The sequence below is a fragment of the Lampris incognitus genome, chromosome 21, assembly GCF_029633865.1.
Source record: "Lampris incognitus isolate fLamInc1 chromosome 21, fLamInc1.hap2, whole genome shotgun sequence".
Lineage (NCBI taxonomy): Eukaryota > Metazoa > Chordata > Actinopteri > Lampriformes > Lampridae > Lampris > Lampris incognitus.
Genome location: NC_079231.1, coordinates 25034543 through 25061713, shown reverse-complemented (window position 1 = coordinate 25061713; position 27171 = coordinate 25034543). Strand labels below are relative to the sequence as shown.

Genomic DNA, 27171 nt, shown 5'->3' with positions numbered 1-27171 from the left:
TATAAGTTAATCCTTGTGTATATAGTATCTGAAGATTGTTGTGCTGTCATGTTATTCTGTTATGTACACTGACAGAGCCACGAAACCAGAGTCAAATTCCATGTACAGTGCATCCGGAAAGTATTCAAACCCCTTCACTTTCCCCACATTTTGTTATGTTACAGCCTTATTCCAAAATTGATTAAATTCCTTTTTTTTTCTCATCAATCTACACACAATACCCCATAATGACAAAGTGAAAAAGGTTTTGTAGAAATTTTTGCAAATTTATTAAAAATAAAAAACTGAAATATTGCATGTACATAAGTATTCACACCCTTTACTCAGTACTTGGTTGAGGCACCCTTGGCAGCGATTACAGCCTCAAGTCTTCTTGGGTATGAAGCTACAAGCTTGGCACACCTATATTTGGGGTATTTTTCCCATTCTTCTCTGCAGATCCTCTCGAGCGCTGTAAGGTTAGATGGGGAGTGTCGCTGCACAGCTATTTTCAGGTCTTTCCAGAGATGTTCAAGTCTGGGCTCTGGCTGGGTTACTCAAAGACATTCACAGACTTGTCCCGGAGCCACTCCTTCATTGTCTTGGCTGTGTGCTTAGGGTCGTTGTCGTGTTGAAAGGTAAACCTTCGCCCCAGTCTGAGGTCCTGAGCGCTCTGGAGCAGGTTTTCATCAAGGATCTCTCTGTACTTTGCTCCATTCATCTTTCCCTCGATCCTGACTAGTCTCCCAGTTCCTGCCACTGAAGAACATCCCCACAGCATGATGCTACCACCACCATGCTTCACTGTAGGGATGGTATTAGCAAGGTGATGAGAGGTGCCTGGTTTCCTCCAGACGTGACGTTTGGCATTCAGGCCAAAGAGTTCAATCTTGGTTTCATCAGACCAGAGAATCTTGTTTCTCATGGTCTGAGAGTCCTTTAGGTGCTTTCTGGCAAACTCCAAGCAGGCTGTCATGTGCCCTTTACTGAGCAGAGGCTTCAGTCTGGCCACTCTACCATAAAGGCCTGATTGGTGGAGTGCTGCAGAGATGGTTGTCCTTCTGGGAGGTTCTCCCATCTCCACAGAGGAATGCTGGAGCTCTGTCAGAGTGACCATCGGGTTCTTGATCACCTCCCTGACCAAGGCCCTTCTCCCCCGATTGCTCAGTTTGGCTGGGCGGCCAGCTCTAGGAAGAGTCCTGGTGGATCCAAACTTCTTCCATTTACGAATGATGGAGACTACTGTGCTCTTCGGGACCTTCAAAGCTGTAGAATTTTTTTTACCCTTCCCCAGATCTGTGCCTCGATACAATCCTGTCTTGGAGGTCCACAGACAATTCCTTTGACTTCATGGCTTGGTTTCTGCTCTGACATGCACTGTCAACAGTGGGACCTTATATAGACAGGTGTGTGCCTTTCCAAATCATGTCCAATCCATTGAATTTACTACAGGTGGACTCCAATCAAGATGTAGAAACATCTCAAGGATAATGGGTGGAAACAGGATGAACCTGAGCTCAATTTTGAGTGTCATAGCAAAGGGTGTGAATACTTATGTACATGCAATATTTCAGTTTTTTATTTTTAATAAATTTGCAAAAATTTCTAGAAAACCTTTTTCACTCTGTCATTATGGGGTATTGTGTGTAGATTGATGAAAAAAAAAAGGAATTTAATCCATTTTGGAATAAGGCTGTAACATAACAAAATGTGGGGAAAGTGAAGGGGTGTGAATACTTTCTGGATGCACTGTATGTGCAAACCTACATGGCCAATAAACTTGATTCTGATTCTGAATTATGTGACATTAAAGTGAGACAGGAAAAGCCCCAATATACAAAGGCGTTTGGTTTCATGTCATTCTAGATTCAGCAGTCATACCTGAAGCAGTCCTAGTCTACCTAACATCAGGGCCAGAGGTTTATTTTGACACAGGCGGTTTACTGTTGTAGCCATTGATTTCTTCCATGTTCGAGAAGGAGGAACTGGTGCCATTGGGGTGAAAGATTCTAATGACAGCATGGTACAAGAAGGAGTACCTTATCCCAGCTTCTGTTAGTAGGGCATTTGACGAATCCTTCCTCTTCCTCTTAACCTCTGTTGAGAAATCCTGATAGAAGGACATGTTTCCACCCTCAATATTTATTGTGCCCCTGCAACATATATGATTCTGTTTATTGGTGTACCTGTGCAGCTCTTCGACCCTCCTTATTGGTGAGTCTGATCGGTGGTCCCGTGCGATCGGCTCGCTCAAACTTGATTCGGTCCCTGATTCAGGACATCTGATATCCACTTTTCAAAGGAATCAACCGGTGTTTTTCCCTCCACACCTTCTTTCAGTCTGACAATCCTTACGTTCCGCTGTCGACTTTGGTTTTCAAAACTTTCCAGGCGATCTCTAGTGCTTTCTTTAGCTGGACCCCCAGAGTTCCCACCCTGGGTGCAGTAGTAGCTGACACATCCTCCAGGTCTGAGACCCGCTGCTCTACCGTCCCCATCCTCATAATTAGGCTGTCGAATTTGTTCGAGATTTCACGTTTAATTATTTTGGCTAATTTACAGTCCAGCATCTTCTCTATATTAGCAGTACCACTCGTCATAATTTGTCTCAGTGTGCATTTGGCTCTTGGATTTCAGTTGGGTTAGTCTTGTACACTGCATCACCCTCTGGGTAAAGCCCATTGTCTTGGCTAGTATGGGTAGCATCAGCATTGCCTTTACCTTCCTTTTTATACATCTTTCTTCTTGTTCGATCTGAGGTGCGTGAAAAGGTTGTCTTTGTTGTCACATTATAGGTATAATGTGAACCCGAGGCAGCTTTTCGCTAGTAGGAAATGTTAAAAAATGAATTTTACAGCATCCAGAGGTGAGGCAAGATTTCAACATCTGCTAAGGTCAGCGCATCACATGATCCCCCATTACTTTTTGCTGTTTATATTTTTTCTAGAGCTCTGCATATGTGTACATGTTTTTTCACACACTTTTTATTTTATTCTATTGAAGACAGTATTTTTCTTGTACTAGCAACTGTACCAACAACCCCAAGCTAAATTCCTAGTGAATTTAACACACATGGCAATAAAAGAATTTCCAATTATGACTGATGCTGTGAAGCACCTTTTTTTTACTTAAAGTAGCACTAGAAAGTTTGTGAACACTTTGGATTTTCTGTATTTGCGCACACATTTGACCTACATTGTGATCAGATCTTCATCTAAGTCCTAAAACTAGATAATGAGAACCCGGTTAAACAAATAACACCAAATTTACTTTTTCATTCATCTATTAAGAAAAATTATCCAACATCAAATATATTTACTGGAAAAAGTACGTGAACCTTTGTCTTCAGTAACTGGTGTAACCCCCCCCCCTTAACCCCCTCCCCTTGAGCAGCAATAACTTCAACCAAATGTTTTCAGTAACTGATCTGTTCTGCACATTAGCTTGGAGAAATTGTGGCCCATTCCTCCATATAAAACTGTTTCAACTTAGTGATGTTGGTGGTTCGTGATCTTCCTTGCATGAACTGCTCTTAAGTTACTTCCAAAACATTTCTATTGGATTAGGGCCTAGACTTTGACTCGGCCATTTGACACATTACATTTCTTCTGCTTTAACCATTCATTAATAGACTTACTTCTGTGCTTAGGGTCGTTGTCTTGCTGCATGACCCACTTTCTGATGAGCTTCAGTTCACTGACTCATACTGACATTTTCCTGTGGAAATTGCTGGTACAATCCAGAATTCATAGCTTCATCAATGTTGGCAAGCCATCCTGGTCTGGAGGCAGCAAAGCAGCCTCAAACCATGAAACTGCCACCACCAAGCTTCACGAATGGGATAAGGTTCCTCTGCTTGAATGCAGTGTTTGGTTTTTGCCAAAACATTTCTCGTTTGAACCAAAAAGTTCTATTTTGGACTCATCCGTCCACAAAACAATCTTCCAATAGCCTTCTGGCTCATCCATGTGGTCTTTAGCAAACTTTAAGATGGGCAGCAATGTTCTTTTTGGAGGGCATTGGCTTCCTCCTTGTTATTTTGTAATGTACAACGTTCTTGTTCAGTGTTTGCCTGATGGTGGACTCATGAACACACTGACCTTAGCCAATGCAAGAGAAGCCTGTAGGTCCTTCAATGTTACCCTGGGGCTCTTTGTGACCTCCTCTGTCTTACGCATTTTCTTTTATCAATATATTTTATTGATTTTTCAATAATAACAACAAAAACAATGTGCATTACAACAATACCGTCTGGGAACAAAAGCAAAAAGGAAATGTAATACGCACAGTACATCTGTGTACCTAAGCTTAGTGCATCTGTGTACCTAGTGTATCTGTGTGCATCTTTGTACCTTAAACATACACTCACTGGCCAATTTATTAGGTACACCTTGCTAGTACCGGGTTGGACCCCCTTTTGCCTTCAGAACTGCCTTAATCCTTCGTGGCATAGATTCAACAAGGTACTGGAAACATTCCTCAGAGAGTTTGGTCCATATTGACATGATAGCATCACGCAGTTGCTGCAGATTTGTCGGCTGCACATCCATGATGCGAATCTCCCGGTCCACCACATCCCAAAGGTGCTCTATTGGATTGAGATCTGGTGACTGTGGAGGCCATTTGAGTGCAGTGAACTCATTGTCATGTTCAAGAAACCAGTCTGAGATGATTCGAGCTTTATGACATGGCGCGTTATCCTGCTGGAAGTAGCCATCAGAAGATGGGAACACTGTGGTCATAAAGGGATGGACATGGTCAGCAACCATACTCAGGTAGGCTGTGGCGTTGACACGATGCTCAATTGGTACTAAGGGGCCCAAAGTGTGCCAAGAAAATATCCCACACACCATTACACCACCACCACCAGCCTGAACCGTTGATACAAGGCAGGATGGATCCATGCTTTTATGTTGTTGACGCCAAATTCTGACCCTACCATCCGAATGTCGCAGCAGAAATCGAGACTCATCAGACCAGGCAACGTTTGTCCAATCTTCTATTGTCCAATTTTGGTGAGCCTGTGCGAATTGTAGCCTCAGTTTCCTGTTCTTAACTGACAAGAGTGGCACCCGGTGTGGTCTTCTGCTGCTGTAGCCCATCTGCCTCAAGGTTCAACGTGTTGTGCGTTCAGAGATGCTCTTCTGCATACCTCGGTTGTAATGAGTGGTTATTTGAGTTACTGTTGCCTTTCTGTCAGCTCAAACCAGTCTGGCCATTCTCCTCTGACCTCTGGCATCAACAAGGCATTTTCGCCCACAGAACTGCCGCTCACTGGATATTTTCTCTTTTTTGGACCATTCTCTATAAACCCTAGAGATGGTTGTGCGTGAAAATCCCAGTAGATCAGCAGTTTCTGAAATACTCAGACCAGCCCGTCTGGCACCAACAACCGTGCCACGTTCAAAGTCACTTAAATCACCTTTCTTCCCCATTCTGATGCTCAGTTTGAACTGCAGCAGATCGTCTTGACCATGTCTACATGCCTAAATGCATTGAGTTGCTGCCATGTGATTGGCTGATTAGAAATTTGCGTTAACGAGCAGTTGGACAGGTGTGCCTAATAAAGTGGCCGGTGAGTGTAGTGCATCTGTGTACAGCATATGAAATATCAAACAATTTCTGGAAGATACATTCCAAAAGCAAATATGTATATAAAAATACTAAAACAACAATAAAAGAAAAACATCACACAAAACAAAAGTTTCTCTTTTCTTATACAATTTCTCCTACATTCTATATGGGTAGCCAATGGTCAAAGTACATCACCTTGGGAAAAAAAACAAAACAAAAAACAATCACTTTGCAGGTTCACCCCCCCCCCCCCCCCAATTCATCTTCTGGTTCATCTAAAATATTTCTCAGGTCTTTATGTTCAATAAAATGTATTAACGGGCCCCATATCTTTTTAAACATGTCCTGTTTATCTTTTAATGTGTAGGTGATTTTCTCCAAGGGTAGGGTTAAAGACATGTCCCAAAGCCATCGACTTATTCGTGGCCTATTAACGTTCTTCTATGAAACAGCTATTAATCGTTTTGCTTGTAACAAACATAAATTTAAGAAGATTTTCTCACTTTCCTGTATATCATGCCCATTTGGATACAGACCCAGGACGAATAATTTGGGCTCCAGGGTCAGTTTTATTGCTAAGATCTCTTCTATCATGAGTCTCACCTCTTCCCAAAACATGTGTATCTTTTCACATTGCTACATACAATGCCATAGAGTCCCTTTTGCCTGCTCACACTTAGTACAATCATCTGGGAAATTACTATTGACTTTGTTTAATTTAACTGGAGTAATATATGTCCTCATTAACCAGTTATACTGCAGAAGTTTCAGGTGAGTGCTGGCTGTTTGTTTTTGACCTCCTATGCATGCATCCCTCCACTCTTCAATCGAAATATTCTCTTGTAAGTCTTCTCTCCATGCCGTAAGCCTCTTTTCGGAGGACTCAGGCGAACTACATAGAAGCACGTCATAGAAACTTGTTATAATATTTTTCCCAAGACTGTCTCTTGACAACATTATCTCCAGAGGGGAGAGAGGTGGTTGGATCAATGAGTGGTTTTGAGTTTTTGTAATGAAACTTCTGTGTTGTAAGTATTTAAAGAAATGCTTACGTGGGATATCATATTATTAGACATTTTTCAAATGACATGAGACTTTTATCCTCTGGATTAAATAGGTCTTCAACCTTTAATATTCATTTATCAGCCCCGATTTTGAAACCAGCATCAGACGCTGAAGCAAGACAAAGGGTGTGTTTCACCCAAATATCTTCGCACCTCGTTCCAGACATTTATCATGTTCTGTACAATGGGGTTAGGGGTTTGTTTTCTTAGATTTTTTTCAAATTTGCAGAGTACATATACATAGGGAGAGGTACCCTAAGCGAATGAGAGTCCATCTCCATCCATTTAGGAACAACTTTAGTTGTATAGTAAAACATGATAGTTCTCAGCTGAGCAGCCCAGTAGTACCAAAGAGGATTAGGGCACTGGAGCCCCCCTCTGTCATAAGGTAAGTATAGTAAAGATAACCGGAGTCTGGGGCGCCTGTTGTTCCATATAAATTTGGAAAATAACTTCCTCAGTTTTAAGAATAAGTCAGAAGGGGGTGGGTGGGTAGAGGGAGGTTTTGAAACAAGTAAAGTATCTTAGGTAGTACATTCACTTTTAGAGCATTAATTCTTCCAATTAAAGAAATTGGCAGGGGCATCCACCTATTGATTGAGTTAGATACAGAATCCATGAGGGAATCGTAATTCCTCCTCACCACTTCCTCTATGTTAGGTACAATTTGTATGCCTCAGTATGTAAAGCAGTTTGTTATATTAAAGGTAGACACCTGGGGGATAGAATTGTCTCTTTCTTCTGAATTAAGTAATAAAATTGAAGATTTTGATTGATTGACCTAATAGCCAGATACTTTACCAAAAGCTTTAATCAATTTTAAAATTTCGTCAATAGATTTATCCAGGTTTTTGATGAACAGGATCACGTCATCCGTGTAAAGCGCGATGCGATGTTCCACCTCCCCTATGGTTATACCTGAAATGCTGGGATGCGCCCTCACCGCTATTGCGAAGGGCTCGATAGCAATAATAAACAGTAGAGGGGACAGCGGGCAACCTCGACGACACCCTCTAAGAATATTAATTAGGTTAGATACCAAGTTGTTGGTAAACACTTCAGCAGTTGGATTATCATAAAGGAGTTCCACCCATTTACAGAAGTTTTCCCTGCATACGAAATGTCTAAGGACTTCAAAAAGATACGTCCATTCAACCCTGTCGAAGGCCTTTTCAGCATCCAAGGAGAGTAGAGCTGTATCTGGCGCCCCTGTGTTCAGCATTTTCAGTTATATTACAGTGCACGCATGCTTGTGAATTTACTTTTCCCAATAGCGAGTCTTTTTTTTATGTGTGTCACAAAACAAAGACTGAAATACTGTTTCAGATTTTCTTATGACATGTTACACTTTATATAATTTGTATTTTTTCCTCAGGTATAGTTGTGTATTTTTACTTTATTTATTGTGTGTTATAAGTGCTAAAAAACTGAAGTCCAATAGTAAATAAGATATACATTCCATAGGGTTTTGGGTGTAAAAGAATGTAACACTTACATAATGTCAAATTCAATTTTTACGAAACCTAAGCAATGTGACAAGACAAATACACAGAAATAATGCTGTATAAGTACAACTACTAAAGACTGCAACAGCTCATTGTTAAACTTTATCAAAATTAGTCGTAATATATCAGGCTACAAACCTTCACTTTTAATGTGAGGCTGAAGAGTCCTCAAAGACAGTTGGGTGCCAACGGTGTGTCTCTGTGGTGGGTCGGTCTGGCAGCCAACATCCCTTGTCGCAGGTAACTGTAGTGATGTACTGGCCTGTATGCAGGACACAGTTAGAGGTTACACCAACTTCATCTGAAATGTGTATTTATGGCAAAAGCAACAAAACGGTGCATTTATGGCAAAAACAAGAAAACAGTGCACAAATGATAACATTCAATCAATTATTGAAATTAATTACACAGAACATTTGACTTCGAGTGCCACTTGTGTTGTGACATACCAAAAGATATTAACAACAGCATAAGGTCCAAGTGCAAAAATTGTCATTTACCTTGTGACTCTCAGTTTCCATAATAACAACAATAATAATAAAAAAACATTTATTTAGAGGGGGTGGCGCAGTGGTTTGTGCGGTTGCTTCACAGTAAGAAGTTCCTGGGTTCGAAACCCGGGGTAGTCCAACCTTGCTAACTCCTGTGTGGAGTTAGCATGTTGTCTGCGTGGGTGTAGGTCAGGTGAACTGGGCATATTAAATTGTCCCTAGGTATGAATGAGTGTGTGTGTGTGTGTGTGTGTGTGTGTGTGTGTGTGTGTGTGTGTGTGTGTGTGTGTGTGTGGGCCGTGTGATGGCATGGCGGCCTGTCCAGGGTGTCTCCCCGCCTGCCACCCAATGACTGCTGGGATAGGCTCCAGCATCCCCGCGACCCTGAGAGCAGGATAAGCAGTTCGGAAAATGGATGGATTTTATTTAAAGGTGCCTTTCATAACACTCAAGGTGACCTTACATCAAATAGAATAAAACAAAGCAGTAAAAAATATCACTGCAATCAACAATAAAACACATAACAAGCAATAGAACATACATCAGCTGGAGTTAATAAAAAGATGAGGCTGATGCTGTTAATAGTGTTAAAGGAAAGCTAGAAAACAAACTGGTGACACTGATCAATGTATAGCCCCCCCCCCCAGAGAGTATCAAATGTTTTTTCAAAATTCTGACATTATTGCCTTAGAGACTGAATGTGTCTTGATATGTGGAGGGGACTTTAATGTGATCATGAATCATAATTTTGATACAAGCTATAAGTAAAACAAGATGCATTTGACCAGGTTTATCAACATATCAATACAGGAAATGGGACTAATTGATGTTTGGAGATAACGTCACCCTTGGGAAAGGGACTATACACTACTCAGTACCGTATTCTGTCTACTCCATAACTGACTACTTTTTAATGAGTACTGGTGAGAGTCACAGGGTCAAAGAGTGTAAAATTGGGGTGACAGATGTATCAGATCATAATGGGATCAGCTTGACAATTCATCTGAATAGTAGGAAAATAAATACGGTATGGGAGCTAAATGTGAGTATTTTGAATAATAAGGCAAATTTGGAACAATAAGCAGCACACAATTGTTGTGTGCTAGTGCAGTATAGATAGGGTGTTATGTGCACCATGCTTATTGATATATTTTGTTCTTATTTCTATTTCTTATTTATCTTTTATTTCTGTTTGTTTCTGTTTCTATTTTCTTATCTAGTTAGTGTTTAGTTATTAGAGCATGAGTGTCTGTAATAGAATTCAATTTCCCCTCGGGGATAAGTAAAGTATCCTGATTCTGATTCTGATAAGGGAAGCGATAAAAAGGCATATAGAAGAGAAAGATAATGGGGAAGTGGACCCTGTAATACTGTGGGACGTTATGAAGGCAGTTATTCGTGGAAAGCTTATTGCCCTGACAACGTCACAAAAAATGCCCAGCTAGCCACCTACAACACAAAGTAGATAAATTGAAAGAAAAAACAAAAACACAGGGGATCAGTTGGTATTACAACAAATTAAGGAAACAAGGTAGATGAGACCCTCAGGTGAGAGATGTAGAAAAAAGGGCAAGCTTTGTAAAGCAGGCTTATTATGAAGGGTCCAAAAGCAGCTAGACTCCTGGCCAGATGCCTGCGTAAACAGCAGACCTCTAATGCAATTGGCAAAATAAGGGACCCTCAAACAAACCAATTATTACATGAGCCAGATGAGATAGAAAAAAAATTAAAGAGCACTATAAGAAACTCTATTCCAAACCACCATCAGCTGAGTAAAAAAATGAGAAGATTTCTTAACTCACTCGACCTGCCATCTATTGGTCAGATACAGAATGACACCATTACGTCACAATTTACAGTTGTGAAGAAGAGCTGGAAGCTACAATTAGTAGACTAAAGTCCAGTAAATCACCATGCAGCCAGGCAGCGATGGCTTTCCATCAGAATGGTATAAGACCTTTAAGATGGAGCTAACGCCTCTGCTTCTGTACTGCTTTAATTGGACCCTTAAAGAAGGCAGCCCCCCATCTTGGAAGGAAGGAATTATTACCATTTTACCTAAGGAAGGCAAAGACAAAGAACAATGTAAACATTTTAGGCCAATCTCACTTTTAAATTTAAACTACAAGCTCTTTACCTCAATCATTTGCAAAAGATTTGAGACTTTCATACAAGACCTGATCAGTGAAGATCAAACTGGATTTATTCGAGGGCACCAAACACGGGACAACATTAGAAGAATCCTCCATGTTGTAGACAATGCTCAAAAAAAGGGTACAAGTGCAGTTCTGGTTAGTTTGGATGCAGAAAAAACATTTGGTAGTGTTAGTTAGGTATTTTTATATGAAGTACTGAAGAGATATGGTTTCAGTGCAAATGCAAGTCGGTGTATTAAAACTATTTATCAAGAGCCTACAGCTAGGATCAAGGTAAATGGAAGCCTGTCTAATAAGATTCAGCTGGAGAGAGGTTCAAGACAATGCTGTTGTCTTTCTCCTACTCTCTTTGCTTTACATGCCGAACCCTTAGCACAAGCAATAAGACAGAGTGAAGACCTGCAGGGTGTTAATACAGGGGGGAAAGACATATCATTAGTCTTTTCGCAGATGATGTTGTAATTTTTACTCGAACAACCAGATGTATGTTTCCCAAACCTAATGAACCTATTTGAAATATATGGACAATACTCATGAGTTTAAATTGAATATAACAAAAACACAAATTCTTTCATTTAATTATTCTCCATCCCAACAAATCTGAGATACATATAATCTGAAATGGACCTCTAAAACAACGAAATATCTTGGTGTAACGATAACCAAAACACTTTCCAACATGTTTGACACCAATTATAACAAAATTGATGAAAACATCCAAAATGATGTTGAAAGGTGGTCTACCCTCCCTTTAGACTTCAGTGCCATAATACAAGTGGTTAAAATAAACATCCTTCCTAAACTACTGAATTTATTCCAATCTCTGCCAATTAATGTTCCCTACAACAAATTCATAGCCTGGGATAAGATGATCTCTAGATTCGCTTGGAACAGCAAAAAGCCAATAATTAAATTTACAACATTCCAACTGCCTAAAAGGGGGGAATGGCTTTACCAAATCTTAAGGAATATTTTTATGCAGCCCAACTCAGACCTTTGACCTGTTGGTGTAGACCTGATTATGAATCTCAGTGGAAAGAAACCATACCCAGATTTTGGTGGCAGACAAAAATTTAATAGGGGCAATGAAACATGCTATGGATCCAATAGTAGCATTTACGTTAGAAACATGGAATGTTATAGTAGAAAAATATAAATTAAACAGAGGGGTTCACACACTGAGGTGGTTTACATATGGCTCAAAGTTTAAACCAGGGGTGTATGATCCGAAATTCAAAGAATTGGAACAAAAAGGCATTACGGCAATGTGTACAGCTCTAGAACATGGTGAATTTATGAGCTTCCAAGATTTAAAGGTAATATATTGTCACGTACATGGATAAGTAGACACGTTGGCCCTTGGCTGATGGTCGAACCCTTTAGTCGACTGGTTAACGTAATTGCTTGCAGTGTGGGAGCCACGGGTTCGCGTCCCGGATGCAGCGTCCCAAGCTACGGCGTCCCGAGCTACCCCCCCGAATTCGCTACATTGGTGTCAGAAGTGGGATGGTGAGACCATAAGGCCATCGGACGCGTATGCACCCAGAGGCATGAAGGAGCTGATATGCTTAAGCGCGGGGACGCACTTCCCGAAGGAGGGGGGTAGTGTAACGTGCATGGATAAGTACACATGTTGGTCCTTGGCTAACGGGTCTGACCCTTTAGTAGACTGGTTAACGTAGTCGCTTGCAGTGTGGGAGCCACGGGTTCGCGTCTCGGCTGTGGCGGTCCCAAGCTACCCCCCGAATTCGCTACATTGGTGTCAGAAGTGGGATGGTGAGACCGTAAGGCCATCGGAAGCATATGTGCCAAGAGGCAAGAAGGAGCTGATATGCTTAAGCGCGGGGACGCACTTCCCGAAGGAGGGGGGTAGTGTAACGTGCATGGATAAGTAGACATGTTGGTCCTTGGCTAACGGGTCGGACCGTTTAGTCGACTGGTTAATGTTGTCACTTGCAGAGTGGGAGATACGGGTCGCGTCCCGGCTGTGGCGTCCCGAGCTACCCCCCCGAATTCGCTACATTGGTGTCAGAAGTGGGATGGTGAGACCGTAAGGCCATCGGAAGCGTATGCGCCCAGAGGCGTGTAGGAGCTGATATGCTTCAGCGCGGAGACGCGCTTTCCGAAGGAAGGGGGTAGTGTAACGTGCATGGATAAGTAGACACGTTGGCCCTTGGCTAACGGGTCTGACCCTTTAGTAGACTGGTTAACGTAGTCACTTGCAGTGTGGGAGCCACGGGTTCACGTCTTGGCTGTGGCGGTCCCGAGCTACCCCCCGAATTCGCTACATTGGTGTCAGAAGTGGGATGGTGAGACCGTAAGGCCATTGGAAGCGTATGCGCCCACAGGCGTGTAGGAGCTGATATGCTTAAGCGCGGGGACACGCTTCCCGAAAGAGGGGGGTAGTGTATCGTCTATGGATAAGTAGACACGTTGGCCCTTGGCTAACAGGTCGGACCCTTTAGTCGACTGGTTAATGTTGTCGCTTGCGGAGTGGGAGATACGGGTTCGCGTCCCGGCTGTGGCGGTTCTCGGACTGCCCCCTGAATTCGCTACAGTATGGTCTCGAAAACAAAGTTTTGTTGGGTTTTTTTTCTAGATATATGCAGTTAAGAGACTACTTTACGAAACAGATCAGGTCGGAATCAGATGAACCTTCAAATAATGTGATTGGGGTGATTGTGGATGCATACAAACAGGAAGGGCTTAGGGTCATCTCTGCTTTGTACCAAGCTTTGGAGGGGGAAGCAGGGGGGATTCAACACTCTACATGAAAGCAAAATGGGAAGCAGGGTTAAAGATTCAGATAACAGCGGAAGAATGGTATCAAATGTGTGAGACACCCTGTATACCGACAAACTCACAAATATGGAGGGAATTCTGCTGGAAGAATCTAACTCGCTTTTTCATAACACAAAAAATAAAAAGCAGGCAACTTGCTGCACAATAGTGTTGGAGGCTGTGTGGGAGAATGTAGGCTGACCACTCGCATATTTTCTGGAAATGCACAAAGATAAGGTTATATTGGGAGAATGTAAACGTAGGTGTCAAACATATTTTGGGATATGAAATCCCAAATACCTGCCCTGTGATGTATCTTGGTAACATTGATGATGTTGTGATGAGAGAAGATCTCTATTTGACTAAAGTTTTACTTGCAGCAAGTAAGAAAGGTGTTACCAGAAATTGGCTTAATGTAAACACGCAAAAACAGAAACAGTGGATGGAAATTGTCCAAGACATTTTTGTTACGGAAAAGTTAAAATATCTTTTGAGAGTTCAAGAGAATACATTTGAAAAGAACTGGGAAAAATGGAATAGTTACATGGGAAATGACACCGACTAAATGAAAGCCTAATTAAAATATTTGTGTGAATATTGAAATATTTCCAGACAACTACAGTTGTGCTTGAAAGTTTGTGAACCCTTTATAATCTTCTATATTTCTGCATAAATATGACCTAAAACATTATCAGATTTTCACACTAGTCTTAAAAGTAGATAAAGAGAACCCAATTAAACAAATGAGAAAAAAAATTATACTTGGTCATTTAGTTATTGAGGAAAATGACCCAATATTACATATCTGGGAGTGGCAAAAGTATGTGAACCTCTAGGATTAGCAGTTAATTTGAAGGTGAAATTAGAGTCAGGTGTTTTCAGTCAATGGGATGACAGTCAGGTGTGAGGGGGCACCCTGTTTTATTTAAAGAACAGGGATCTATCAAAGTCTGATCTTCACAACACATGTTTGTGGGAGTGTATCATGGCAAGAACAAAGGAGATTTCTGAGGACCTCAGAAAAAGCATTGTTGATGCTCATCTGGCTGGAAAAGGTTACAAAACCATCTCTAAAGAGTCTGGACTCCACAAATCCACAGTCAGACAGACTGTGAACAAATGGAGAAAATTCCAGACCATTGTTACCCTCCCCAGGAGTGGTCGACCATCAAAGATCACTCCAAGAGCAAGGCGTGTAATAGTCGGTCAGGTCACAAAGGAACCCAAGGCAACTTCTAAGCAACTAAAGGCCTCTCTCACATTGGCTAATGTTAATGTTCATGAGTCCACCATCAGGAGAATACTGAACAACAATGCTGTGCATAGCAGGGTTGCAAGGAGAAAGCCACTGCTCTCCAAAAAGAACATTGCTGCCCATCTGCAGTTTGCTAAAGATCACGTGGACAAGCCAGAAGGCTATTGGAAAAATGTCTTGTGGACAGATGAGACCAAAATATAACTTTTTGGTTTAAATGAGAAGCGTTATGTTTGGAGAAAGGAAAACACTGCATTCCAGCATAACAACCTTATCCCATCTATGAAACATGGTGGTAGTAGTATCATGGTTTGGGTCTGTTTTGCTGCGTCTGGGCCAGGATGGCTTACCATCATTGATGGAACAATGAATTCTGAATTATACAAGCAACTTCTTAAGGAAAGTGTCAGGACATCTGTCCTTGAACTGAATCTCAAGAGAACGTGGGTAATGCAGCAAGACAACAACCCTAAGCATACATGTCATTCTACCAAAGAATGGTTAAAGAAGAATATTAATGTTTTGGAATGGCCAAGTCAAAGTCCTGACCTTAATCCAATCGAAATGTTGTGGAAGGACCTGAAGCGAGCGGTTCATGTGAGGAAATCCACCAACATCCCAGATTTGAAGCTGTTATGTACGGAGGAATGGGCTAAAATTCCTCCAAGCTGATGTGCAGGACTGATCAACCGTTACTAGAAACGTTTAGTTGCAGCTATTGCTGCACGGGGGGTCACACCAGATACTGAAAGTAAAGGTTCACATACTTTTGCCACTCACAGATATGTAATATTGGATCACTTTCCTCAATAAATAAATGACCACGTATAATACTTTTGTCTCATTTGTTTAATTGGGTTCTCTTTATCTACTTTTAGGACTTTTGTGTAAATTTGACAGTTTTAGGTCATATTTATGCCGAAATACAGAAAATTCTAAAGGGTTCACAAACTTTCAAGCACCACTGTATTTATTATTTTTTTATTTTTATCTCTTTGTATATCTTACTGTGTTGATACTGTTGTACTGTTCTGTGTATATCTGTTTGAAAACTCACTAAAAACTTAAGTGAGAAAAAAATTATGTTCTAATTGTCTGGCACACAGTATAGCCCCCTCCCCTTGCATGCACCGGAGAATATTGGCACGCACCGTTGGCCAATCACGAATTGAGTATCAGAATCAGAATCAGAATACTTTATTTATCCCCGAGTAGGGTGGTAATGTGATGCGTGACTATCAGACTTGTCACTCACGAGAAAATAGCGGCAAATAAAGAAAATTTATGAACTGAAGCGCAAGAGAGTATTTCAATTCCCTGGAAAAGGAGTTTAGTTGGGTGGCATTAGAGGATGTGGGCAAAACTCCAAATATGTATTGCACAGCATGCCGGAAGTTTGAAAGCAAGGCAGATAAAATGAGGTAGTTTTTCAAAGGTACGTCAAGTTTCTGAAAAACATCGCTGGAGTGCCATAACAAGAGCCGACAGCATCTGGCTTGCATGGCAGCTAAGATGGCTGCTGCCAACCCCTCCTCCGGGGCCTTGCCAGTGCTTGAAAGAAATATGAACGCTAAGGCAAGTCAGGTAATTGCTAAACTGATCAGTACAGCGTATCATGTTTTAAAAAATGTGCAGCCGTTCACTGCGTACTCCAATGTGATTGCGCTGCAACAGAAGAATGGTGTACTGTCAGCAGAAAAAGACATTCGTGTAGTTGAGCTCAATATTCACAGTCTCTTTAGGAGACATTGGTCTCGCTGATGATGTCATCCCAATGAGATAGTCTCACGACTGCTGTGCAGCTTAGGCAGAAGAAGGAAGCACAATGGTGTAACATCAATTACACAAGCCGACAGTACCTGCCAACATCTGCTACATTTCAGTCCTTGTTCCGCTTCCGGTGTGGGAAGATGGCTGCGTGAATTCCCGTTTGCAGCAGCCTCACCCAGTACCGGTGTGGGAAGATGGTGGTACGAACTTACGTTTGTGGCAGCCTCACCCAGTACCGTCCATGCAGTGTCTTTGCCCACATACGGGGAAAAAAAAGTATTCTGATTCTGACTGATGCGTCTAAGTTTGTTTTGTCTTCATTTCATGGCTGGGAGAGCTGGCGCTGGATCGGCTGGAAGAGCTTGGTTTGCTGTGTCCTGTGGGCCCAAGGACCACGGCCCTATTCAGAGCTGTGCCCGAAGAGAAAGCGGGGCAGGCTAAGCTAACTGCTAGCCCATGCAGACTAGCAGTTCTGATAACACCGAGGGCGGTCTGGTGGATGCCTCACCTAGCATTAACTGTGTTTTTAGTGCTGTCATGTGGCGCATGGGGAGGTGTGTCAAAGATGTCTGGCTGGGAGAGCTGGCGTTGGTTTGGCTAAGGGAGCCCGGTCTGCTGCATCTGGTGGGCCCAGGGACCACGGCCCTACCGGAGCTGCACCCGAGGAGGAAACATCGAGGGAGGTCTGACAGGATGCGGAAGTGGGGCTGTTCCGACAGTCATCCTGCGTTCATTCTCATGGACAGTGCTTTTTTGGAGTTTTATATGTGTTCTTGTCATTTTTGTATATGTATTTTTATATTTGTGTAGCACTGATGTGGGCTGGGGGGAACAATATTTAGTTTCCAAATTAACAGTTAACCGAGTACCAAGATATTGCTTGGTACTCGGTCTTTACGCAGCATGGTTATCCTATAAGCTGTCGTCATCACTACCCTCCCGACCGCTCTCCTCACTGTCTTCTTCTCTTTCAAACAAGGCAAATGACGATGTAGACGTACTTCATTCTCCCTGGTTGAGTCTGCAATTAGCTATTTGCATCCATAAGTCAACAGCTGGCTTCAGGTCAAAAGTCTCTGTTGTCATCTTCGCAGGATTTTTCCTGGCTCAGAATGGAACTTTGGGGGGTGACTATGCATGACAGTAAGCATGACTGGTCCGCATCACAACTATGCGCAACAGTAAAGTCAATGAGTCTGTGTTGCCTTATTTGACAGAAATCTATGCATTTTCCCGTTTTTTCTGACCATTTGATAAACAAAAATGTCTATTATGCTTGAGTAAATGAAACTGCAACTCCAAACTCCAACTGGTTAAAAAACATTTTTTTTATTACAACACTGTAAGGAGGAGAGGGGGAGTGGGGTTCAGGGAGAGGAGTGGGGTTGAGGGAGTGAGGTTGAGGTGGGCAAAGATGTCAAAAGGTATGAAAATAATAACTATATTTAATATGCTAACTTACTGGCCAGTAGCTAAACTAAAACCAAGATACCGCAGTCCTCCTTTTACTGTCGCCTCGGTCCTGTGGTTGGTGAGAAGTGGTGGTGGTTGCCTGGCAACGTGGCTAGTTTTGTTGATGATGACAAGCTAGTTAGCTGGCTGAGTTGACCAGGGCTAATCAGCACAGTTGAATGGATGACAGGGGGTGGTGGAGAAAATAATACAGCAACGTTATCACTTGGTTATAAATAAATAAAATAAAGGGGGTGGGCAAACGCAAGTACAGTACGACCAAAGAGTCTTCTTGCCCGCCCCTCACGGTCTTTCGATAGCTAGGTAACATAACGTTAGTTTGCAGCAGGTATCGATACATCGTAGCTGACTGTAGAACAGCTGTTAATTCCAAAAGAAACTAACTAGCTAACATTTATGGTGTGTTACTGTAACCAATATAAAACATTCATCTCTAAGACTAACGTAGATACAGCATGCTGCCCAAATACAATCCTCAAAATCAAAACTGAGATCATGGAAGATATACTGAAATATTTTTAGAAGACTAGAGTAAGACATGAAGGAAGGCTCAGTGGCAAACACTTAACAGTAGCTTGAAACTTATACACTACTATAAATGGCTGATGTGTACATACTAACTCCTCTTAAATTACGCAAGTTTAACGATAACACTCCTGATACCTGTATCAAGAGTAATGAGGCAGAGGGACACTATACCAACTGTATATGGGAATGTGTGAACGGGAAATCCTCTTGGTAAGATATTAATATGCTTGATCAAATTTGGTCAAAGAAATTATCCTTGGATCCTAATCTTTCTATTCTGGGTATATATCCTATCAACCATCACTTTTAAAGCAAAGAGTTTAAAATCATAGATGTGTGTACATTACAAGCTAAATGTATAATTGCTCTTAATTGGAGCAGGAACAAGTTTTGAGGGAGTAGGGTGCCATCAAGATCGTGTACGTTGATCTAAGAAACACCCTTTATTTATTTTCTTTTTATTTAAAATGTTATTTTATTTCTTTTATGTCCCTTACTCAGTTAATAGGGATGAGTTATTGGAGGGAGAATGGGGGGAGGGGGTGTTTGCTGTGTTTTATATAATTGTTATTCATTATATATTCTGATGTGTAATTTGCAAACTATAAAAAAAAGAAGAAAGAAGAAAGCCACTTTATTTCTGTCTTGTTCAGTTGTTGGTTACAACGAAGTTTGTCTTCTGCATTTAACCCATCTTACTGTATATGAGCAGTGGAGAGCTGTGTGGGTGCAGCACCCAGGGACCAACTCCAGTTCTTTTTCCTATTGCCTCGGTCTAGGGTACAGGCAGCAGTATTAACCCTAACATGCATGTCTTTTTTTTTTATTGTGGGAGGAAACTGGAGAACCTGGGGGAAACCCACGCAGACATGGGGGAAACATGCAAAGGCCACACAGAAAGGACCTGGGACGGCCTGGGGTTAAAACCCAGGATCTTCTTGCTGTGAGGCAACCACTGGGCCACTGTGCTGCCCTAAAATAAAAATATAGCCTAATGGTGAACCACATAAACAATTACTGAAAATACTGAAATAATTAGTATCAAAATACACCACTGTTTTTGACAGCAAGAAAGCGCACATGATTGATGTGGTCAATCATGCCCCTCCTCCCTCTGATCTGTTGATGAGCAAAGCATTACAGCGGCAGTGAAAACGTAGGATAGTTAGCTAGCTGTCTTTTTTGCTTTATGTCAAAAACAACTGATGATGACAGAAGAAATGTAATCCTTTTGAAACAACGCACAAGAAAAACTTCAAAAATAAGGTTGATAAAACAACCAATCAAGAGGGTCTGGACCAGCACGGGAAGCAAAACAGCATGTTTACAAGCCCATGTGCCACCAAAAGCCAAGCTACAGAGGGCAGCTATAAAATCATGCAATGCATTGCTAAACACGGGAAGCCATTCTCAGATGAAGAGGACACAAAGGAGGCTTTTCTCAGCAGTTCGGAGGTCATAGTTGATGGGTTACCAAACAAGTCAGGTCAAGCCAGTTTTACTTGTATAAACCATTATCACAAATTACAAATTTGCCTCAGAGGGCAAAGACATGATCATAAATAGGATCCAAAAAATACCCATTTCTTCAAGAACTGTAAAGAGGCGAATTAAAGACATGGCTGAAAACATACAGCACCAGCAAACTCTTTCGCTTGAAAGATGCAGCTTAGCTCTAGACAAGTGTGGACGTAAACGATGTTCTACGTCTAGCAGTGGTTGGGTGATTCTCTGAGACGGGTGCCTTTTGGCTCTCACCTTTTTTTGAAAAAAAAATCACCTCAAATAATTGTATCACTGATCACTACATCTGATAGTAGACTACTTAAACCTTTGAGAAAATATATTTTCCCACCTCAGGCAAAAAATGCTAATCATTATTAGGCATTTCTTTCTCACTAATAGTCATTTTGAGATCAACCCTGTCACAGACATCTTGGACCCTGTGGGAATATGATTTTAAAAGATATTCAAGTAAATTCTTGCAGAACCTTAATAATGAGATGTCCCTTGTTTAAGAACACTTATTCTAAGTATAATGTTATTTTTAAATACTCAAATTTGACTGCTAAAGCAGGTAAATGGAACTGTATCTAAGATCAGCCTCTATATTTTCTCAAAAATATGCATTAACGTTAGAATTTATTTAGATTTTCATATTATTTCTTATTATCCAGTAAATTGCAAACACAGTTCAACAACCATTAAACCTCATATTTATTATCATAACCAAAATATTAATAAGAACTTATCACATAACAGGGTTGACTTCAGTGTGACAGGGTTGAAAATGATAACAGGGTTGAAGAGACAATCAATATTTCAATACGGTATGGATTTATTTATCTGTGAAATTAATAATAGTAAATAAAATTCAAATTGAATTTTATTAAATTTGACAGAGGACAACAGTCAGATTTTTCAGCTGTCATGATAAAAATATGAAACAAACAAAACATTTTATTAAGGATTTAACATTTAACATTAAATCAAAAACATCAAGCATAAATTTATCAAAGACGTCAATGAAGTGGATCTGTCCATATGGGCAACAGTAAAAAAAAAAAAAAAGGTACAGTATAGGTAGTGTGAAAAAAAAAACTACCTTGGTGGAATCTCATTTTGATTAAAACTAGCATTCAGTACACTCCAAATACTGAACTGAACTCCAAAGGTGTGAGAACCAAAAAAGGAACCTTTTTGCACCTTTATTTTGTTTCTTGTAAGAGTTTGTTTTCTTCCTGTAGTTACCCTGCTGACATAATCTCTTGTAAACAAGGTCTTTACATTGTTCTCAATAGATGTAGCGGCATGCCTGCTAATAGTCTTTCTGTTAAAGTTGTTCAACGCCTGTTCTATCTCTGCAGCGTAAACTTTTAGACGATCTATCCCACAGCAACCTTAGATATGATTTGCTTATCTCTTTCATTTCTGGCGTTCTGGTATTTTCTCCTGATGTTAGCAATAAGGGCTTCATGGAGTAGTAAAGTTTTTCTGATTCTGCTGTGCACAGTAGAGTTCTGGACCACTTCACAGACTTTGGATCTTGGAGATTCATTATGTTTTGCTGATTGCTTGTTGTACTTTTGTTTTTTCTCCTTTTTGAGTGCATGTTTGAGTTTTTCTATTTCTTTGTACATTTTGTATCTTGCTCATCGAGATTGTTTCTTGCCCTCCAAACGTTGCCTAAAACAAAACCACCCAATAAATAATTACTAAAACTGCAGTCAACATAAAATCTCACATGGACAACACCTATAAACACTTACATGGACAGCATATGTACACTCACTCACTCGCTCACTCACTCACTCACTCACTCACTCGCACGTTGACTTAGGTTACTTTTGGGGATGACCCTAACTCTAACCCCTAACCCCAGACTCACATTCATTTCCAGGAGACTTATCTTAACCCTAAACCACTACTTGCCTGACCCTACCCATAACCTACCCCTAACATTAACAACTGACCCAAAAATCAACCTTTATCCAATTGGGTCACGGCTTTTGTCCCCAGTTGGACAAAAATCCCCAATCAACTGCTATGTTTTATGTACTGTTGTCCTTGCTTTTAAGTGTTCTATACCTGCTTTGCTAAATGTACAGTATTGCTGTTCCATTTCAATGCATCTTGTGTGTCTATTGTACTGTCATTCACCTGCCAAGGGACTACAGTTGAAAATTAGCCAAGATGGCTAAACTGGCACAGTTACAGAAATGTTATTAATGCGCATTGTCCCTGTAGCTTTAAACTGTATTAAAAAAAAAGAATAAGTATCTACTATAAATTGTGTCCCTGAAAGTAGGCTAAGTCAGAAACACACACACACACACACACACACACACACCTAGTGAAATAGCCTAACCTTGAGGACCCAGATCTGGGTTGCTCTGCGTATTGATTATCAGGACTTTCTGGAGGGGTGTTGATGATCTTCAACAAAGCTTCCCTTTTCTTCTCTTTTTTAGCTTTTCTCCACATCTTGCGCTCATGTCGTTTAGCTCTTTCACTCAGATCCCTGATGTTTTCCTTTTTCCCTGCTTCAGTGTCCCTTTTGCACCTCTCACGCTCACTCCTGAGATATGCTTCCCTTCTACCTGGGTCTGCATCCCTTCTTGCCCTGTATTCTCTTTGCCTCTCTGCTGCTGTTTCTGCCATTGTGATGTGTGAAAATATTGGAACGTAAGAGCGCATTAACAATTATTTCACATCAAAATCTACAACTGAGTCATCTACTAAGAAGTGTCACATCAAATATTCAACCCTGTCACGATTCAACCCTGTTACAATAAAAATGTTGAAGTTTTTGGCTAATAGTAGCCATAACTCCATATTTAGCTAAAACATTAGCACCACATGGTATTTACTATTAGACTATAACAGCCCGTTATTTAAAAATACGATAAAAAATAGTTTTGCATTACAACACAAAGGAACCTATTTCTATTAGTTGATGACTTAAAATGTCTTTTGTGGTTTCCTTTAATTGAACATCTTTGCAGTGAGTCTGGGGGACTCAAAGGGCACCCGGTTGAGAGAATGGCCCGCTTACCAGATGTTATGACAAACAAGGGTCAACTAAATCAGTCAGTCGGAATTAGTTGTCTTTTATTCCTTAGTAATTTTCACACATTTGCACAAAATGAACTGAAAATGAACTGGGTCTGTATGTATTTATGTTGTACTTTGTTAGGTGGCACAGGACTTGCAAAAGGTTGCCGACCCCTGGAGCAATATAATACAAACAGAACAGAAGACACATGTCAAAGGCTACAGTTCTGTGTTGGATAATGACCTCCTTCTTTGCCTTTTCTGGCAGACTGATAACGACGGTCTTGCGGTAACACTCGCTGACCTCTTGCTTATTCAAATCCGTTGTTTGCACCTTCCCCCGAGGTTTCAGAGGACACCACGACATGCTAGTGGGCCGCCGCAGCGACGAGGCCCATCTCGTCCACGCTGGGCTGGACGACTGATGAAAGACTGATGACAGGCTGATGACAGACTGATGACAGGCTGATGACAGACTGATGACAGGCTGATGACAGGCTGATGACAGGCTGATGACAGACTGATGACAGGCTGATGACAGACTGATGACAGGCTGATGACAGGCTGATGACAGGCTGATGACAGACTGATGACAGACTGATGACAGGCTGATGACAGACTGATGACAGGCTGATGACAGACTGATGACAGGCTGATGACAGACAGGCTGAGGACAGGCTGATGACAGGCTGATGACAGACTGAGGACAGGCTGAGGACAGGCTGATGACAGGCTGATGACAGACTGAGGACAGGCTGAGGACAGGCTGATGACAGGCTGAGGACAGGCTGATGACAGACTGATGACAGGCTGATGACAGGCTGATGACAGACTGATGACAGGCTGATGACAGGCTGATGACAGACTGAGGACAGGCTGATGACAGACTGATGACAGGCTGATGACAGACTGATGACAGACTGAGGACAGGCGGATGACAGACTGATGACAGGCTGATGACAGGCTGATGACAGACTGAGGACAGGCTGATGACAGACTGATGACAGACTGATGACAGACTGAGGACAGGCTGATGACAGGCTGATGACAGACTGATGACAGACGGGTTGAGGACAGGCTGAGGACAGGCTGACGACAGGCTGATGACAGACTGAGGACAGGCTGATGACAGACTGAGGACAGGCTGATGACAGGCTGATGACAGACTGATGACAGGCTGATGACAGACTGAGGACAGGCTGATGACAGACTGATGACAGGCTGATGACAGGCTGATGACAGACTGAGGACAGGCTGATGACAGGCTGATGACAGACTGATGACAGGCTGATGACAGACTGATGACAGACAGGTTGAGGACAGGCTGAGGACAGGCTGATGACAGGCTGATGACAGACTGAGGACAGGCTGATGACAGACTGAGGACAGGCTGATGACAGGCTGATGACAGGCTGAGGACAGGCTGATGACAGGCTGATGACAGACTGAGGACAGGCTGATGACAGGCTGATGACAGGCTGATGACAGACTGATGACAGGCTGATGACAGGCTGATGACAGGCTGATGACAGACAGGTTGAGGACAGGCTGAGGACAGGCTGAGGACAGGCTGATGACAGGCTGATGACAGACTGAGGACAGGCTGATGACAGACTGAGGACAGGCTGATGACAGACTGAGGACAGGCTGATGACAGACTGATGACAGACAGGTTGAGGACAGGCTGAGGACAGGCTGATGACAGGCTGATGACAGACAGGTTGAGGACAGGCTGAGGACAGGCTGATGACAGGCTGATGACAGGCTGATGACAGACTGAGGACAGGCTGATGACAGACTGAGGACAGGCTGAGGACAGGCTGATGACAGGCGCAGCGGTTACAGTGAGGAGAGCTGCGCGTCATCCACCCGACTGTCTCGTGCGAGACCACCTGCTACCAGCGGCGAGACCCCTGGGCACGGGTGCAGCTTCGTCCTCGGGGTTTCTTCCCCGCAGACGAGCGCACCCGCGAGGCAGCCATAGCTCTAAACCAGTTCTCCTCCTCCTCCTGGACGCGCTGCCTGACAAGGCTACCTAACGAGCTTCATCCACACCCACGCGGGTTTGAAATCACAGTACTACAACAACAACAACAACGACGAACGCGTTGCGCATAAACGCCTCTGTGCATGCTCGTAACTGGCACAGCGTTGCCATGGAAATGAAATCCAGTAAATTGAGCATCTCTTCCCCATACGCGTGTCGCTACCTTTATGGCTTTAGAGCAGCGGCCGCGGGGAAGACCACAGGCTGCCGCTGCTGCTGCGTAACCAAGCGAGCTGACCTGGCGACGCAGTGCAAAGTTCCCCAAAAGGCAGCAGGGGAAAGCAGCTGCCACCGTCCCGCCTGGCCTGCCGTTAGTATGCTGGCGGCTCCAAATGTGGCGAGACGTCGACAGTCTCTCTGGACCGACCCTCAGTATCGGAACCACAGCCCAACGTCGGTCCAGCCCGTGTAAGCACAATAGACGCCAGCCACGTTAGCCGCGCAACATGCTAACGCCGAGTTCGGCAGGCTAACCTGCTAAATAAGCGGTGAACCGCGTCACAAAGCGGCAAGACTTACAGCTTCTGGGTCGGACGTCGGGTCACGGACAGTCGGTGCCGATCCATCCTTAAGCTCGAGTTCTGACGTGAATTCTGCGTTGCACTGGCCCTGGTCCACAAAACAGTCCGCAGTGAAATGGTTCGCGCACACATACAACACTTCTCCAAACATCGTGGGGACATTTCCATCAAAAATAAAGTGAATCCATCGGCTCTTCCGGTCCTCGGATGACGGGAGGCCATAAAGACTCTTGTGTTGGTTCTTGCAGCCAACAACAGAACAATTAGCGCATTCAGCTCTTGCCTTCCACATCTTCGCGCGACCGGAGCCGGCGCCAGCGAGGAAACAACAATGGCGGCCAGTGGATTTTTAGGTGGGCGGGGCCAGTTTCTACCGGTTTAACGTAGGCGCTCCTCCGCCAAGGTTGTAGGCAAAGCAGCAAAATAACTTCTGCCATGCACTTGTGCCACACCAGCGAATAGCAGATCCAGCAGGTAGGCTTTAGTACTTAGGGTGTTCTGTTGTTCTCATTTCAGCTTGGACTCATGCAGGAACCATGCAGAGAGAGAGTGGCCTAGACCACACGTGCAGGCTCCATAAACCATTTGACGCAGGATGAAATGGGGAACAGGCTTCCTTTGACAAGATATTCCAGAAAGTATGGGGGGGGGGGCTCAGGTGGAGTGTAGCTTGTATTTTCAGATGGTTGTGTATCTACTGTAACAACCGGTTATTTTCTTGCCCGGTGCGGGATTCGGTACGGGGTGAACTGCACCACAAGGCGACACCGCTAACCGCTCGGCTAAAGGGTCAGACTCGTTAGCTAGGGACTAACGGGTCTTATTAGTAGTTTACAGTCGTCATCCTCCCCGGAAGCGCGCCCTCGCGCTTTGTTCTTCCCGCGCTCCGAAGAGACTTCTGAGGATCTGCACACTTCCGGATCCCACCGCTGCCACCAATGTAACCGATTATTTTCTTGCCCGGTGCGGGATTCGATACGGGGTGTACTGCACCACAAGGCGACGTCACTAACCGCTCGGCTAAAGGGTCTTATTAGTAGTTGACACTACTAAGGTAAACTAATCTATTAATTTTTTTTTTAACTTGTTGGTGGTTGGGCAGTAATCATGTGCCCATGTGGGCTCGTTTACAGCGTCAAATTCGATGTGCGTGCCGTGAGCCCCAGAGGACCGTCTCCTTTGGATCTTCTCCTTTCCTGGAAGCATACACCTACTGTGGTCGTGTATGACTTTGCGAGAGGTTTGGCTACCCATGGGAACCTAAGGCAGCCTCAAATCTTGCCCTTCAGGCCTCATGAGGGCAGACTCTTGCCGCCAACCGAAGAGAACCGGACACTGGCACAAAGAAAAAAAAGACTTACAGTGCACCTTCCTTGGTTGAACGACAGGAAGAAGGTACCAGATGAAAATGGCCATCCATTGGCCGGTTCTGCTGAACGCTATGTCCTGGCTACCAAAGGGGGGGGGGTATTC

At 42.9% G+C, this 27171-nt stretch overlaps 1 protein-coding gene across 2 annotated transcripts in view; it reads right to left on the bottom strand.

Moving 5' to 3' along the window:
* LOC130131688 (zinc finger protein 436-like) overlaps nucleotides 1–26014 on the bottom strand; it is a 62092-nt gene extending 36078 nt beyond the window's left edge. For both annotated transcript variants that reach the window (XM_056301469.1, XM_056301470.1), the window contains exons 1-2: nucleotides 25697–26014; nucleotides 8261–8384 (exon numbers count right to left, since the gene is read on the bottom strand). In XM_056301469.1, coding sequence (XP_056157444.1) covers nucleotides 8261–8384; nucleotides 25697–25990 — 418 coding nt within the window. In that variant the 5' untranslated portion in view covers nucleotides 25991–26014. The remainder of the gene's footprint in view (nucleotides 1–8260; nucleotides 8385–25696) is intronic.
* Between the last annotated feature and the right edge of the window lie 1157 nt (nucleotides 26015–27171).